This window comes from Peromyscus maniculatus, chromosome 4 (genome assembly GCF_049852395.1).
Source record: "Peromyscus maniculatus bairdii isolate BWxNUB_F1_BW_parent chromosome 4, HU_Pman_BW_mat_3.1, whole genome shotgun sequence".
NCBI classification, from domain to species: Eukaryota; Metazoa; Chordata; class Mammalia; order Rodentia; family Cricetidae; genus Peromyscus; species Peromyscus maniculatus.
The window spans coordinates 108,744,576-108,762,738 of NC_134855.1; the positions used below are offsets into that span (position 1 = coordinate 108,744,576).

The 18,163-nt window shown below is 43.3% G+C and overlaps 1 protein-coding gene across 3 annotated transcripts in view; it reads right to left on the bottom strand.

Moving 5' to 3' along the window:
- Dnaaf9 (dynein axonemal assembly factor 9) overlaps nt 1–18,163 on the bottom strand; it is a 138,846-nt gene that overhangs the window by 44,801 nt on the left and 75,882 nt on the right. For all 3 annotated transcript variants that reach the window (XM_076570653.1, XM_076570654.1, XM_076570655.1), the window contains exon 21: nt 3,619–3,722. In XM_076570653.1, the coding sequence (XP_076426768.1) occupies nt 3,619–3,722 (104 nt within the window). The remainder of the gene's footprint in view (nt 1–3,618; nt 3,723–18,163) is intronic.

Here is an 18,163-nt window from a genome sequence, read left to right on the forward strand (position 1 = left end):
AAATGAGACTCGTACACAGGGTCTCTCTTTATATAACCCTGGCTGGCATGGAACTTCCTATATGGACTAGGCTGACCTCAAACTTATAGCCTCTGCTCCTGAGTGCTGGGTTATAGGCATTCACCACAACATCTAGAGCTCTTAAATATTTCCTAAGCTTAGAAAGTCTTTCTGCCCCTAGAGATTAATGAACATTTATTTTCATATCTTTTCTACTTATGAAATTTTTAAATATTTAATTTGGGGCTGGAGAGACGTTCAGGGAGTAAAAGCACTTGTCACACAGCCTGATAACCTGAATTTATTTCCTAGAACCCATGGTGGAAGGAAGGACTGACTCCTGAAGACTGTCCTTAGACCTCCATGTGTGCCCTGTGGGTTATGAGTGCCTTTCCCCTACCAGTAATAAAGCTGAAACTATTTAAATCTATTAGACATTTGTTTGGATTAAAAAGAGATTTATTTATTTTTTATTCCATGTATGTGTGCATGTCTGCATGTGAGTGCAGTTATCAGGAGAGGCCAGAGCAGAGGTTGAATCCTCTTGGAGTCTGAGTTAAAGTGTGAACAGCTCATTATGGGTACTTTGTTCCATGAAAGAGCAGCATGTGCTTTTCATCACTGAGCCATCTCTTCAGACCCTCCTCTGAATTTCTTTTAATGGGGTAAGAATTAACTTCCACAGTCAGGCATAGTACTGCACACCTTTAATCCCAGCACTAGGGAGGCAGAGATACATAATGAGGTCCAGGACAGTCGAGGCTATGTAGAGAGACCCTGTCTCAAACAAAATAAAAACAAAAACAAACTACTCCCAAATTAGCTAATTTTGCTATCCCAACACTGTTTTTTCATTTCTTTCTTTCTCTTTCTTTCTTTCTTTCTCTTTCTTTCTTTCTTTCTTTCTTTCTTTCTTTCTTTCTTTCTTTCTTTCTTTCTTTCTTTCTTTCTTTCTTTCTTTCTCTCTCTCTCTCTCTCTCTCTCTCTCTCTCTCTCTCTCTCTCTCTCTCTCTCTCTCTTTCTCTCTCTCTCTCTTTCTTTCTTTCTTTCTTTCTTTCTTTTTCTTTTTTTTGTTTTGGTTTTTCCAGACAGGGTTTCTCTGTGAGCTTTGGAGCCTGTCTTGGAACTCACTTTTTGGACCAGGCTGGCCTTGAACTCACAGAGATCCACCTGCCTCTGTCTCCCGAGTACTGGGATTAAAGGCGTGTACAACCCCAAACCTGAGCTTTGTTTGTTTATTCTTTTTGTCTGTTTGTTTTTAAAGATTTTTCTTTATTAATGTTTTGTCTGCATATATGTATATGTACCACATGTGTGCCTGGTGTTCACGGAGGTCAGAATACATTAGATCTCCAGTGAGTTACGATGGTTATAAGCTGACATGTGGATGCTGGGGACTGAACCCAGGTTCTCTGCAATAATAACAAGTGCTCTTACCTGCTGAGCCATCTCTCTGAACCCATTTGCTTGGTTTTTTTTTTTTTGTTTGGTTTGGTTTTTGGTTTTTCAAGACAGGGTAGCTTTGGAGCCTGTCCTGGAACTTGCTCTGCAGACCAGGCTGGCCTCAAACTCATGGCAATCCTCCTTCCTCTGCATCCTGAGTGCTGGGATTAAAGGCGTGCACCACTACCACCCGGCTACACCCATTTCTTTATTCTTACATTTTTTTTTTTAGATTTATTTATTTATTATGTATACAGAAGAAGGCGCGAGATCTCATTACAGATGGTTGTGAGCCATCATGGGTTGCTGGGAATTGAACTCAGGACCTCTGGAAGAGCACTTGGTGCTCTTAACCTCTGAGCCATCTCTCCAGCCCTCTTAAAACAAACTTTTAAGATTTTATTCATGTGCATGTCTGAGTATCTGCCATGTGCTCATGGTGTCAGAATCCCTAGAGGTAGAGTTACAGGTGGTTGTGAGCTGTCATGGTTGTGAGCTGACATGGTTGTAAGCTGACATGGTTGTGAGCTGACATGGTTGTAAGCTGACATGGTTGTGAGCTGACATGGTTGTGAGCTGACGGGTACTGGTAAACAAACTTGGGTCCTCCAGAAGAGCTGTGAATGCTCTTAACCACTGAGCCACCTTGCCAGCCTCTTGAGCAGTTTCTTTTTCTTTTAACTTTCTTTTTAATTTATTCTTTGTCTTTCACATCATGCATCTCAACCCCATTCATTTCCCTGTCCCTTTGTATCCGCCCTCTGTCCTTGCAATCTCCCCCACAAAATAAAATAAAATTTAAGAGGAAAAAAAGAAAAGAAAAATCCATCTCGTCATGGAAGCTGTAGTGTGACACAGTGAGTCCCAGGCTCACAACTGCTGGGCTGGCCCACCCACACCTCTGCCGATGGGGTTGCTTGAGTATTGTTTCTTAAATGACTCATACTTTCTTTCTTGATGTTAGATGACTATTTCTTTTTTGTTGTTGTTGTTGTTTTGAAGATAGGGTTTCTGAGTAGTCCTGGTTGTCCTGAAACTCACACTGTAAAGCAGGCTGGTCTCAAACTCAAGAGATCCACCTGCCTTGGCTCCCAAGTGCTGTTGTGTGATTAAAGGCGTGCGCCACCACTGCCTGGCTGATGTTAGAAGCCTATTTATAAGAGCTAATATCGAAACTCTTGGGATGGAGAGATGGCTCAGTGATTTAACAGGGTTTGCTGTGCTTCCAGAGAATCTGAGTTCAGTTCCCTACATCCCATGTTAGACAGTTTATTACCACCTGTAATTCTAGCACCAAGGGATCCAATGCCCTCTCCTGGCTTTCATAGGCAACTGCACTCATGTGCACATACCCACATACATTCTTAAAAAAAAAAAACAACAAGCCCCTCTATTATCTAATAAGGCCATCCAATCTGCCTAGTTGATATGCCCACATTTCTGAACTCCTTTTAGGAGAGTGGATTTCTGTTTAAGAATGGTTTGATCATTAATTCATCCATTGAGCATCAAGCCAAATCTCTTCACTCCACCTCTGTTCTAGCTGCCAAACAGCCTTTGAGGCTGAGAGCAGACAGAGTGGAAGGTCCACCCTGGACTCCACTGTTGCACTGAGAGAGACTGGCTAGGCTCTGGCCAGTGAGGATAGGATGAGGGAAACTCAGACCCACCGCCTTCCCTAAGGGGAAGAGTAATACCAGTGTAGACTGGTAAACAATGACGGTTCTTAGGGGAGCATGTTTGTGGAGATAGAGGTTAAACTTAGGTGTGTGAGAGGGAGGTATTAAACTCTCACGGAGAAAGTGCACAATATTTACCTTTTGCTGCACATACAATTCTTTCCTGTTTACAGGATATGTTAGAGTCCCATCAATACCACAGGATAAACCTTCCAGTTCTGAAGTATGAGCCTTGGGCTTATGTGAAGAGCCACTGGAGGTCTTTTTAAGCTATTTTCTACTATCTTTAGGATGACCAACTTGGGCATGGGGCAGGCTCTTCTGATCCAGGCCTTATTAGAAAAGCATAGAAGTGTTCTGGAGTATGCAGGCCTCATCACCCTGCTGGCCTGCTTCAATGGCTACTGTGGTTCCTGACATCCTGTCACACAGCAATGGAGAAGGGAAAATGAAATGTATTTTAGAGCATCAAAGCCGGGGCTGAAAAACCACATACCCCATCATAGAAGGAAACCGAATTCATGTGATCCTTGGAAATGATGATACTTCCATGATGACGGTGAGAAAACAGAAGGCCACCAGAGAAGAAATGCACATTCCCTAGAAGAAAAAGAGTGCTGGTCAGAGCTGGAGTGCTAGATTCTTGGGTCAGATTCCAGTGTCCTTCTTGAAGGCACTAGAGCGATAATGTGACCTTCCTGGGAGGAAAGGAGATATTCTCAAGAGAGACACTTATGCCCCAACTATTGGAACAATGGATCCCAAAGAATTAAAATTTCCCAAGTAATCTCACGCTGGGCAAGAAAAAGTCTGCAGTCCTGACAGCAGTCAGAGAAGGAAACTGCCTCCCAGGAAGCGATCTCACACTCTGAGAACTTATCCAGCAGGCAGGCTGGACCAGAGCTGAGACAATGGTAAAGTAAGCCCATGACAAGTGGGGCAGCACTGTCATCAGGACTGTCAATCAAGCACTCTTTTGCTTTCTCTATTTACCTGCCATTTATCTTCTCTTTTTGTTCTTTGAGACAGGGTTCCTCTGTGTAGCCCTTACTGTCCTGGAATTCTATGTAGACCAGGTTGGCCTTGAACTCAGAGATCAAACCTGCCTCTGTCTCCCAAGTGCTGTGATTAAAGGCATGTGCCACAATGTCTGGTTTCTTGTCCACTATTTAAACCTAAACCTCGGGATCAAAATATAGCTCAATCCTCAGAACCTTATAAAAATGGATGTGGTGTTGATCCATGCCTATAATCCCAGGACTCAGAAAGCAAAAGCAGGATGATTAGGGAGTTCAAAATTGTCTTTGGCTATACAGTAAACAGAGGCCAGCTTGGACCACATAATAAATGAAAAGAAAACCAAACTAGTAACTCGTGCTCTTGAGCTCTCTAACAAAACCAATGAAACAGAAAACCAAAATCCCACCTTGAAACCAGGAACATAGACCTGGGCATCACTGTACTCCTTGATTTGACCCTTTTTCTAATAAGACCATATTGGATCCATTTCTATTCTCTGCTTTTTGCTACTACCTGTCTCTTTAATTGGTGTGTTGGGGTGGGTGGCCTAGCCTGGCTTGTGTGATAACTTGCTGTGTCCTTGACAGCCAGGGAAAAGAAAAAAAAAAGTAAGGACATTGAATATGAAAGAACCTGACCTATCTCTCCTGCAACCCACTCCCTGCTTAGCAAGAGGCCTTGAAAGTACAGAGAGGCTGCTAGTTTATTCTCTGCCAAAATGCTTATGGGAGACCTTGCTACATTCCCAAGTGGCTGTCCCTTCCTCCACACTGGGTCATCTTTTTTTTTGTTGTTGTTGTTTTTTTCCCCAAGACAGGGTTTCTCTGTGTAGCTTTGCACCTTTCCTGGAACTCACTCTGTAGTTCAGGCTGGCCTCGAACTCACAGAGATCTGCCTGCCTCTGCCTCCCAAGTGCTGGGATTAAAGGCGTGCGCCACCACCGCCCGGCCCTGGGTCATCTTTAAAATATCACCTTTATTGGTTATTTAAACAACCAATAAAATTATAAGTTCAATTACATAGGAGACTGTAAGAAATATTTTAAAAAATCAGGCTTTTTATTATACACTGTAAAACCTTTGCTTATGGAAAGGGATTCAAGTCTTTTTATCTTTCCCAGGTAAAGCCACATGTGTTAATCCCCCAACTGGGTCAAGTCTTTGTTGAGGTTAGACAAAGGCCTGCTGCATTCTCAGACTTAAGTCACTTCAGGGTCTGACTCCTCCCCCTTTCCTTCCTTTCTCTTCCGATGACTCGTTAAAAATTAGCCAATCTCCAGGATACAAGATCAACTCAAAAAAATCAGTAGCCCTCCTATACACAAATGATAAAAGGGCTGAGAAAGAAGTCAGAGAAACATCACCCTTTACAATAGCCACAAATAATATAAAATACCTTGGGATAACACTAACTAAACAAGTGAAAGACCTTTTTGATAAGAACTTTAAATCTCTAAAGAAAGAAATTGAAGAAGATATCAGAAAATGGAAGGATCTCCCATGCTCATGGATAGGTAGGATTAACATAGTAAAAATGGCAATCTTACCAAAAGCAATCTACAGATTCAATGCAATCCCCATCAAAATCCCAACACAATTCTTCACAGACTTGGAAAGAAAAATACTCAACTTTATATGGAAAAACAAAAGACCCAGGATAGCTAAAAGAATCCTATACGATAAAGCAACCCTTGGAGGCATCACCATCCCTGACCTCAAACTCTACTATAGAGCTATAGTAATAAAAACAGCTTGGTACTGGTATAAAAACCGACATACGGACCAATGGAATCGAATTGAAGACCCTGACATTAATCCATGCACATATGAACACCTGGTTTTTGACAAAGGAGCCAAAACTATACAATGGAACAAAGAAAGTATCTTCAACAAATGGTGCTGGCATAACTGGATGTCAATATGTAAAAGATTACAAATAGATCCATATCTGTCACCATGCACAAAACTCAAGTCCAAGTGGATCAAAGACCTAAACATAAATCCAGTTACACTAAACTTAATAGAAAAGAAAATAGGAAGCACTCTTGAACGCATCGGCACCGGAGACCATTTCCTAAATAAAACACGGACAGCACAGACCCTGAGCACAACCATTAATAAATGGGACCTCTTGAAACTGAGAAGCTTTTGCAGGGCAAAAGACACAGTCAATAAGACAAAAAGACAGCCAACAGATTGGGAAAAGATATTCACCAACCCCACATCTGACAGAGGATTGATCTCCACAATATATAAAGAACTCAAGAAACTAGACATCAAAGCACTGAACAGTCCAATTAGAAAATGGGCTAAAGAGCTAAACAGAGAATTCACAAAACAAGAACTACAAATGGCTGAAAGACATTTAAAGAAATGCTCAACATCCTTAATCATCAGAGAAATGCAAATCAAAACGACTCTGAGATACCACCTTACACCTGTTAGAATGGCTACGATCAAAAACACCAATGACAACAAATGTTGGAGAGGATGTGGAGCAAAGGGAACACTCCTCCACTATTGGTGGGAATGTAAACTTGTACAACCACTGTGGAAATCAGTATGGCGGTTTCTCAGAAAATTAAGAATCGAACTACCTCAAGACCCAGCCATCCCACTCTTGGGCATATACCCAAGGAATGCTGATTCATACCATAAAGATACATGCTCAGCTATGTTCATAGCAGCACTATTTGTAATAGCCAGAACCTGGAAACAACCTAGATGCCCATCAACGGAAGAATGGATGAAAAAAATGTGGTACATATACACAATGGAGTACTACTCAGCAGAGAAAAACAATGAAAGCATGAAATTTGCAGGCAAATGGATGGAACTAGAAAAAATCATCCTGAGTGAGGTAACCCAAACCCAGAAAGACAGTTATGAGTTACTCACTCATTGGTGGATTCTAGATATAAAATAAAGAACAATCAGACCACAACCCATAGAACCATAGAGGCTATATACATAGCATGGAGGTATGTATATACATATACATACATATATACATATACATACCTAGGACGACTGTGGCATATAATAAATTTCAGTTTTACTCAATTATTGAAAAAAAAATAGCCAAATGAATGGAAACACATGAACTATGAACAGGCTGAGGGGCCCCCAGCTGGATCAGGCCCTCTGAATAGGTGAGACAGTTTTTTGGCTTGATCAGTTTGGGAGGCATCTAGGCAGTGGGACCAAGTCCTGTGCTCATTGCATGAGTTGGCTGTTTGAAACCTGGAGCTTATACAGGGACACTTGGCTCAGTCTGGGAGGAAGGGACTGGACCTGCCTGGACTGAGTCTACCAGGTTGATTGCAGTCATCGGGGGAGGACTTGTCCTGGAGGAGGTGGGAATGGAGGGTGGGCTGGGGGTAAGGGGAGGGCGTGGGAGGGGGGAGAATAGGGGAACCCATGGCTGATATGTAGAACTGAATGGTATTGTAAAATAAAAAATATATATCACAAAAAAAAAAAATTAGCCAATCTCAAAAGGCTCTGAGGTCAGTCTTTTGAGACACACCACCTGTGTTAGAATAAAAAGCAAGCAACGTCCAGTCCCAATGTGTGGCTAGCCTGGTGTGGTCTTGGTGCACCTTTCTTACAAAAGAGCTGGCTAGCTGGGCTACTCACTTTGTGTGACACCCAGAACATTCTTTTTGCTTCTGACAGAAACAGAAGCAAGCCACAGGAAAGCCCTGCTTCACTGCATCTGACGCTGGACCCCACCCCACCCCGTAGACTCGGACGGAGACGCTCAGCATAACCCGGAGCTGTTTGCTGAAGATGTCCTGCTGGCTCACTGGGGCTGCAGGGACCAGGCCTTCACCAGTGACTCCAGTAGCAGTAACTGGACACCACTGGCAGGTGTACTTATGTAACCGCATGCTGATCCTTCTGCTGGGGGAGGGAGGCTCAGATAACCTGCAGAGCCTCACACAGGGAAAGGAAGCACATAAGAGCTCAAACAGAGAAGCGGCACAAGAATGAGGAGAAAAAAAGAGTGGGTGTGGCCCCTCAGAAAACGCCTATAATTCCTGCGTTCTGGAGCTGCGGTAGGACGACTGCCAGGCGTTTAAGTCTAGCCTGGGCAACATGTGAGTACAAAGCTAGCCAGGGCTACACAGAACGTTGTCTCTGAAAAACCAAAAGGAAAAAAAAAAACCCCAAACAAGCAGCATACATACTGTCAGCTGATGTGGAGAAGCAACATTCACATTCCCTTACTGGGCATCTTCAGAGGATAGATCTTAAAATAATTTGATATATCTGCTCCATTTGTGAAAAAAAAAATTTAAAAAAATCTCCCTACCTTGTAAAATCTGTATGCAAATCTTTTAATCTCCGCCACCTGGTCAAGTTTCCTTACACAAAGCTCCCTCGCATTCCCAGAACTTGACAGAACTCGTCCCTCCCCCTTTTCTATCATTTCCTTTGTGCTGGTTTCTTTTAAATGAGCCAGTCTCGAAAGCTGTGAGGTTGGACCCCAGCCAATCAGAAGACACAGTGACCACCTGTGTTAGAATAACAACCAAGTATACTTCCTGTTAGGTCCCAGACCCTGGACAAGCCTCGTCACCTGTGGCTCCTCCCAGTACGCCTCCCCCTCCCGGACCTTAAACCTCTCCCTCCAGGACTGGACACCCACTTCCCTTCCCCCAGCCTGATCTATACTCAGCCATTCTGGCTAGCCTGGGCTGCCTCTCTCGGTTGGTGGCTGCTCTCTTGCTTTGCTTCTCCTCCCATGGTCTGGGTTAGCCCGCCAGCCGTGTCCAGCTGGGGCTCTTCCTCCATCTCCACACTCTAGGAGGAGTCATGGCTTTCTTCAGTTCATTTTTTCACTCACTTCCTAGCCCAGTTTGGTTCTGTACATCCTTTTTACAAAAAAGAAATTGCCTTGCCAAGATGTTTTTGCTTTCTTTGTGTGGTCCTTTATGCTACCCTGAGATTACTCTCTGTTTCTAAGGCACTGGTGAGTTCATAAATTCTCTTTGTCCAGGTTTGGCAGGAGTTAGCTTAACCCTAAAGAGATCATATTGCTCATCTAGGGCCCAAGAAGACATAATGGGTAGTTATTTTACAAGACCTAATAGGTGCTTTTTTTTCTCTTTTCCTTTCTTTTGTTTTTAGATTTATTTTATTTGATGTGTATGAGTATTTTGCCTTCATGTCTGTATGTGTACTACATGCATGCTAGTGCCCACAGAGGTCAGAAGGGAGGGTCAAATATCCTGGACCTGGGTTACAGATGGTTATAAGCCATCATGTGGGTGGTTATTGCTCTAGTCCCTGGAAACTTTCTTTTTGAATTTTTTCTTTTATTTTTATTTGATGCGTATGAGTGCTTGCCTGTATGTATGTGTATACACCACATGTGTGCAGTGTGGAAGCCAGAAGAGGGTGTTGGATGCCCTGGTACTGGAGTTACAGGTGACTATGAGTCATCATGTGGGTGCTGAGAATTGAACCCAAGTCCTCTTTGAGATTTCAGTAGACTAAAGTAGAAGAGACAAATTATTAGATTACTGATTTATTGACTTATTTAGTGATTTACTTAAAGCATTACGTGCACTGCTCATTACCAAGCATGACTTCATTTGTTACCTAGAACAGAGTGACCTAGAGAACTAGCTGAAACAGTGGGTCACTGCCCTTAACAACCTGACCACAAAAGCTTCAACCTGACATCAGTCAACTAACACATACACCTTAAGAAAAGAAAACAACAACAACAAAAAAGGATTCCAACTCAGGTAATGCAAAATTCCTGTCTAATGAATGAAGCTTTAAGTAAGACCTGGACGTCAGGTGTGGTGGCACACACCTTTAATTCCAGCACTCAGGAAGCAGAGGCAGGGGGTTCTCTTGTGAGTACTAGGTCAGCCTGGTCTAGAGAAGTGAGTACCAGGTCAGCTAGGACTATCTAGTGAGGCCCTGTCTCAGCAAAACAAAACTCCTAACCAAACAAAAGAGTCAGATGAAAGGGTAAGGTAAAGAGACAACGGTTGGCGACTGAGCTACAGCAACAGCCCCTCATCGGCAGGGCCTTTGGGGGTCACTGTGCCGGGGCCTGCCCAAGTCAATGGTTATAATCATATTCTTTAATCCCAGCACTTGGGAGGCAGAGGCAGGCAATCTCTGAGTTCGAGGCCAACCTGGGCTATAGAGTGAGTTCCAGGAAAGGCACAAAGCTACAGAGAGAAACCCTGTCTTGAGGGGGAAAAAAAGAGAGAGAATAGCTTTGAAAACAAAGGCTGTGCTGCTGAGAAAGGAGAGAGATAGAGTGGCTGGTCCTGCAGGGGTCACATCTGTTCTTAAGACACAGACAAATTTTCTGGTCATCACTCTGTGATAAATACAGGCTAACAGCCATTTATATATTATTTACATGGCACCAAATGATCTAGAGATGATTTCAGGTACAGGAGCTGATAACAGTACAGAAGTTGTATGCAGGTACGATCCACTCTATTTATGGCACTTGAGCTTCTACAGATTTTGATGAAGATAGAGGGTTCTTTTTTTTGCGGGGGGGCATGTTTCAAGACAGGGGTTCTCTGTGTAACAGCTCTGGCTGTCCTGGAACTCTCTTTGTAGACCAGGCTGGCCTCAAAATCACAGAGATCCGCCTGCCTCTACCTCCAGAGTGCTAGGATTAAAGGCGTGCACCATCACACCTGGCTAGAACACAGAAGGTTCTAGAACCAATACATGAGATGGAAAAATGGACAGACACAGAAATAGGTACTATATATTGTATGATATGTGTTGTGTGCACCACCACCACCAGGCTTTCTGTACCTTCAGAGTAAGCCTACTCTTTGAAAGTGTTGGCTCTTGGAGACAGTATTCTACTCTCAGGGGAGTACTGGAGATCAAGCTTGGTAGGCCAGACACTAATCCAGCAGAGGAGAAGAACACCACCTTACCCCTACTACTACTACCTTGAATTTGCAAACATTTCCAATGAAAGAATAGAGCAATTAAAAAACATCAACAAAACACCAGATATACAAGTACCAATGCCAAAACACAAAAAAACAGAAAAACCAAGGTCAAAGGACCGAAATTACTAATCCTGGTAATGAAGGAACTGGATGAAACTTCTAAGAACCCAAAAGACTGATTAAAAATATGTTCAAAGAAATCAAAGTGAGCCGGGTGGTGGTGGCGCACGCCTTTAATCCCAGCACTTGGGAGGCAGAGGCAGGTGGATCTCTGTGAGTTCGAGGCCAGCCTGGTCTCCAAAGCGAGTTCCAGGAAAGGCACAAAGCTACACAGAGAAACCCTGTCTCGAAAAACAAAAAAAAAAAAAAAAGAAATCAAAGTGAAAACAAATGAACTCCTGAATAAATGAAAAGAAAACACAAATAAAAGCTGAATGAAATAAATAAAATCAATACAGTATAGGAACATGGAACTCAATCAAAAGAAATACTAAAAAAAATCAAATTAAAAATGAAAAATTCACTGGGTGTAGTGGCACACACCTTTATTCCCAGCACTAGGGAAGCAGAGGCAGGCAGATCTCTGTGAGTTCGAGACCAGCCTGGTCTACAAAGCAAGTTCCAGGACAGCCAGGGATGTTACACAGAGAAACCCTGTCTCAAAAAACAAAACAAACAAAAAAGAAAAATTCAGTAATTCAAACAAAAAAATTCTATGGAAAGTCTTGGCAATAGAGTGAATCAAGAGAATGATGGGAAATCAGGACTTGAAAACAAGAGGAAGAGATTGACACATAAATAAAGACCAATTAATTAGAAAGCATAATCCTAACGGTGAGGCAGAGACTGTAGGATCTCTGTAAGTTCAAGGCCAGTGTGGTCTACATTTTGAGTTTCAGGCTGGCCAGGGCTACATAATGAGACTCTGTCACAAAAAAATAAAAACAAACCCAAAATCAACCAACAACCAAACCCCAGGAGAGTGAGATCCAGAGAGCTAGCTCTTCCTTTAAGGCCTCTGTGTACACAAGGGAGGCCGTTTTTGGCATATGGAGCCAAGAAAAGCAGCCTCAAAACAACCCACCGCCTGTCCTTTGCTTTTGGACTTCCTAGCCTCTAGAGTTGCCTAACAGGATTATCATTTAAGTTGCCCAGTCTAGAATGTATTAGAAATCTAACTTAAGACAATGTGGTATTTTCTCAAGGACAAACTGAATAATGGCACAGAACACAGGGGCCAAATAAACAGACTGGACTTATAAGAACCACTGGCACTTGCAGATCAGTGGGAAAAGAATCTTTTAGTCAAAGATCGTTGTTGGGACAGGTGCTTATATCTCTATATTTTAAATTGGCCTCTTATCACAAACCACTTTCAAAGGTCAATCCAAGCAGAAAAAAAGACTTCAGAGCTAGTGTCAGGTCTAAAGGAAACTCAGAAAGAGCTACAGGAGGATTTCTGGCAGTTAGATGAAAGCCAGCATTCCTCAGGAACTTACGAAGCTCCTCTCCCTCTACCAAAAGAAGTCATTTCCCTTACCTTAGGCAGAAGGACAAATGGTTACTGGTAGTGCCTATCAGCATATCAAAGTGCACACTGGCTTCCAGGCTTCCTCAGCATCACACGGACCTGGTAGACATTTCAAAGTCCACACCAGCATCCTAGCCCTTCTCACCTCCTTCCTACCCTAAGCTCTCTCTAGCTTGAGGGCTTCCCTCCCAGCTACTCACTCTCCTTATTACCCTGCTATTCTCATCATGCTTTCTCTCTGCTCTGCTCCTGCTTCTCTCACTGTTTTCTCTGTTCTCTGTGCCCTGCTGTTCTCCACTCTGCTGTCCACATTCAGTCTACTTCTTTTTCTCTCTGCTCTGGACTTTTCTAGATGCCTCTGGCTGTTCTTTCTCTCATATCTACAATAAAAACTTTCACTTTAATCACACAATGGAATGGTCATATCCTCAGTTTATAAACTTAGGAGACTTTAACATGAAGTGAGTCTGCCTCTGCCTCTGCCTCCCTCTCCTCTGGAAAAGGTAGAGGTAGCCCAGGTTGTTCCAGAACTCATAATCGTTTTTCATAGCCTCTAAACTGCTACAATCACAGCTGTGCACAACTATATCTATTTAAAACTTTTTCTGCTTTCAAAAATATTATGAATAGGCCTAGGGATATAGCTCAGTGGTAGAGCACTTATATCATCATATGCAGAAGACTCTGGGTTTAATCCCAATACACAAAACAAAAAAATGCCATAAATAAAAATCAAGATGGTGGTATAGCTTACCACTTGCCAATCATTAGCAAGGCTCTGGGTTCAATCCCTAGCACTCTCTTTCCTCCCTCCAAAGGGAAAAATGAGTCCAGCTAAAAAGTGTCATTAAAAAATAAATAAATAAAGATATAGCCGGGCGGCGGTGGCACATGCCTTTAATCCCAGCACTCGGGAAGCAGAGGTAGGTGGATCTCTGTGAGTTTGAGGCCATTCTGGTCTACCAAGTGAGATCCAGGACAGGCACTAAAACGACACAGAGAAACCCTGTCTTGAAACAAACAAACAAACAAAAAACCCAAAAACCAAAAAAATAAAGATATACCACAAGGTTAAAAAAAATATTACCAAATATAATCTGACAAAAAATTAGTACTCCAAATCTATAATTCCTAAAAGTAAGCAAGGAATTTCTAAAAGAAACTGAAGACACAAGCATACCGATGAGAATAGTCAACGCTCGCTAACAATCAGAGACATACGAAAGCACAGCACGACATTCACCTGAATGCCGGAACTCCGCACCCTACTCAATGAAGCATGCCTTGGTACAAGCTCTCCAAGAACAGTCTAGTCTCTTGGATGAAGGCTGTGTGGGCAACATCCTAATCCCCATCCTGCTGCTCTGTATCAAATTCTGGAGAGACTGGGATTTCTGTAACTAAAAAGAGGCATGTAAGAATGCTAAGAACTGGCCAGTGGTGGTGGTTCACACCTTTAATCCCAGCACCCGGGAGGCAGACTCTGTGAGTTCAAGGCCAACTACCACCACCACTCCCCACCCTGCCACAAAAACTCCCCACTGTCTGCTGCAATAGTAACAAACAAAAGAAACCTACAAACAAAACAGAGGATCATCAACAGTAAAGACGAGGAGCTGGAAAGATGGCTCAGAGGTTAGGAACACTTTCAGAGAACTTGAGTTCAATTACCCACATGTCAGCTCACAACGTTGGTAACTCCAGTTCCAGAGGATCTGATACCTTTTTCCAGCCTCCCTGGACATTAGGCATCCACATGGTGCACAAACATACATGTAGCCAAACATTTATACACATAAAATAAAAATGATAATGCCTTATTTACATGTGAAGGAGTACTTGGAGCTATGAAAATCAATGAACTATATGAATACAACTGTGATAGGTGAAAGTTTTAAACCTAAAGTGAGTCACTTTATATCAACCCTTCCAGAAGGTAAATAATGTCAAATTATGAAGGAAGGACTTTTACCCTGGCTGCTTGGTAGTGGCTATCACAGAAGAGGGCCAGGACCTGAGCTCCTAGAGTCCACCGCGACCTTAGTCAAAAGTCCTTCTAAAAGGAATCTACCCAGCAACTGTCTGTTCGACCTTCAACTGACACCGGTTTGTGATTAATCATCAATGCCACAGCTGGCTTCAGAATATCTGATGTAATCTTCCTCATTTTTGTCTTCAATCACGTTCCCTTGTCTCAGCCTCCTTGGACTCACCAGCAGTCTGCTGTGCCAGCACATCACGGTGACAGCAAGCTCTGCTCTTCTCACTGCTGTGCTGTTCCCAAATAACACAATCGGGACAAATTCTAGAAGCATAACACCAAACCCAAAAGCAAGCCCCAGGACAGCACACACAGTGTGATTTTATTTGGGTTAAGTTGAAAACAGAACATGTTTAAGGATATGGGTCTATGAGTCTAAAGCAAGTTTTAAAGATTAGGTACTGGGCAGCCTGCCTGGCCAAGGACAGCAGGGCCAGAAGACAAGGGCACATGAAGGACAGAGTGAAGGGAAAGCTGAACAGCAAGCAGCCTCAGGGCAGTAAAAGGCCCTGGCTAGGGAAGAGAAGAAGTACTGGAGCTGGAAGGAGCTCCTGGGGAGGAAGTGATGTTCTCAGTCCTAAGTACTCTGGAGGGAAGTCATCTGGTGGAACTGCTGTCTAGATCTGGGGTCCTGCAGATGCTGTCGCCAACTCACACCACAACCACAGGCGAGTGTTCCCCTTCAACAGAGCTCAGGATTTGACCAATCACGCTGAGGAGCTCAAGATAAACACTGTTAGGGATGGAGACATACCAATTTCAAACTCATCCTCTTCCAATTAGAGGCAGATTTTAAGACACTAACAACATTTGAGTATCAGGGCCTTTCATCTTTGCAATTCCCCCCTGCAAAGCCTGAGAAAAGCCCTAGGCATTCTGTGTTATTTTCCTTTAAGAGAGCCTCCTCTAGCAGGATAAGAAGTATATGTCTATGATCTCCTGAGGCATCTCAAGTAATAGAGTGTGTTCAAGGCCAGTCTGGGAAACTTGGCGGGACCCTGTATCAAAGTAACAATCAGCAGTAATACAAACCAGGGCATACAGCTGAGTGAAGGAGTTCCTGCCTAGTACGTGTAAGGCTTTTAGGGTCAAGCTCTAGTACCACAAAGGGGGTGGTCTTCAATGGCATCAATCTAAAGCTCTGTTAATCCCTTAATTTTAACATGGTAACATGCTTAATACACAGAGTAGGGAGACTTGTTAACATTTTCTGCTTCTATAGATTGTTCTGCAGCATGAACTGTGTAAACTTAGGTAAATGTGAAATGGAAGTTTTTTTAGGGGGAAAGAAGGGCTGAAAGAGGACTTCACTATCCAGCCTTGGCTTGAATTTACTACGTGAACAGGTTAGCACTGAAATGGTGACCCTCTTACCTCAATTTTCCAAGTGTTGCGAGCACAAGAGTGCAGGATTACAAACATATGCCACCATACCCAGTTTAGGTTTAAGATCTGAAAATGATGTGACCGGGTTGGGGAGTGGCTCAGTGGTGGAGTGTTTGCCTAGATACAGAAGAACTAGAGTTGTGTAGAACATAAACAATGTGACTAATAAGGACCCAGAAATTTCTAGTTGTGCTCTTCATTCTTACGCAGAGACTAGACACATTAAATCTTGTTGGGTAACACAATATAATGCAAAATCAGTTTTCTAATAAGGCTCTTTGCTGAGAAGGTACAAACCAATTTTGGCACATATCCCTATGAATATTAAAAATGGATCAAGTATGACATTACACAACACCTCTCTATTACATCTATAGCTTGCTTTTAAAACACTACGCAAGGCCTGGAGATGTAGTTCAGCTGGAAGATTGGTTGTCTAGCATACATGAAACCTTTGGGTCACAGCATGGTGGCACATACCTACATCCCAGTTCTTGGGAAATAAATGTAAGAGGGGCAGCAGTTCAATCATTCTTAGCTATATAGCAAGTATGAGGCCTGTCTGGGCTAAGTAAGACACTGTTTCAAAAAGCCCAGAAGAGCAGAAATAGGTGGATGTCTGTGAATTTGAAGCCAGCCTGGGCTACACAGTGAGTTCCAGATGAGCTAAGAATACATAATGAGTACCTGTCCCCCAAAACAAAACAAAACAAAACGACCCAGGGCTTGGGAAGTAGTTGAGTGATATAAAGCTTGCCTAGCGTTCATAGGGCTTTGGGTTCAACCCTACCCCCCAATCAAAACAACATGCTGTACAATGTGAGTGTATAGCACACATCTGTATCATCAACATGTGGGAGGCAAAGGTAGGAAGACCTCTAGTTTTGAGACCACCCTGGGAGACAGGAGACCCTCTTTCAAACCCAAACAACCCCCAATACTCCCTAGACATGATCTTGCTCCAAGGTTAGCACTAAAGTCACGTGACATGACTTTTCCACAATGCCCCTGACTCCCAGGGCTTCAGCAACAGGACCCGGAGGAGCAGAAATGAAGGGCACGGCACAACTCCCCAGCATTCACGGTTTGAAACCAGAGCTTTGTCTTCTGTGTAAACGGGAATGATGAACCAACGATCTAAGAACAGGGAGAGGAATTTGCCACCAGCTAAAATATTTTCACTAAGAACAAACCATCCAGAAAGAGGATTTGCTTTGTAGAGCTGAGGAATTTGTGAGGTCAAAGTTCAAACTCCACAGAAACACTATCTGTATCCAACAACAAAGAACAGGACACACAAGAAAATGTTATCTGTGGGGCTGGGGTCCCAGCTCAGTAGCATAGCATTTGCCTATCGTGCATGAGGCCCTGGATCAGATCCCCAGCCAATCTGTCTATCTCCCAGACATGCGGGGGGGGGGGGGGGGGGGGGGGGCAGTGCCCCCCCCCAAGAGAGAGAAAGAGAGGGGGGCGGCAGACAGGCAGACAGACAGAAACACACACACACACACACACACACACACACACACACACACACACACACACACACACACACTTATTCTGAGGAAACCAAAAAGGAACAGGGAAATGAATTCCATGAAATCCACTTAAGACCAGTATGTTTTCAAGAATTTTTCCATCAGTAAAAACACAGCCCACACTGAAAGGACGACTATGAAAATGAAAGAAGAATGCCGAACTCCCAGAATTCCACTGGCATGAAGCAGGTGCATGAAACGATGAAGCTACAAAGTAAGGTTTGCCTTCTATGGAAAATGGAAGGCTGAGAGACTGTGGCCCAGAGTGAAATGAAGAGCTCTGAAGGCTGGAATGACAAGATGGCTCAGTGGTAAAGGCGGTTGCTGCCAAGTCTGATAATTTGAATATAATCTCCAGAACCTATGTGGTGGATGGAGAGAACTGAGCCCCCAATGTGTCCTCTGACCAGCAATGAACACTGTGGCATGTGCACAGTCATGCACATGCACACAACAAATGTTCAAAGCCAGAGAGTCCTGAGAACCAAGGGGGCAGAGCTGAGACACATGGGGAATTATTTCTAGGTCCTCAGTCCTAAGGAAGGAACCACAGAGGTGTGGGGAAAAGAGCCT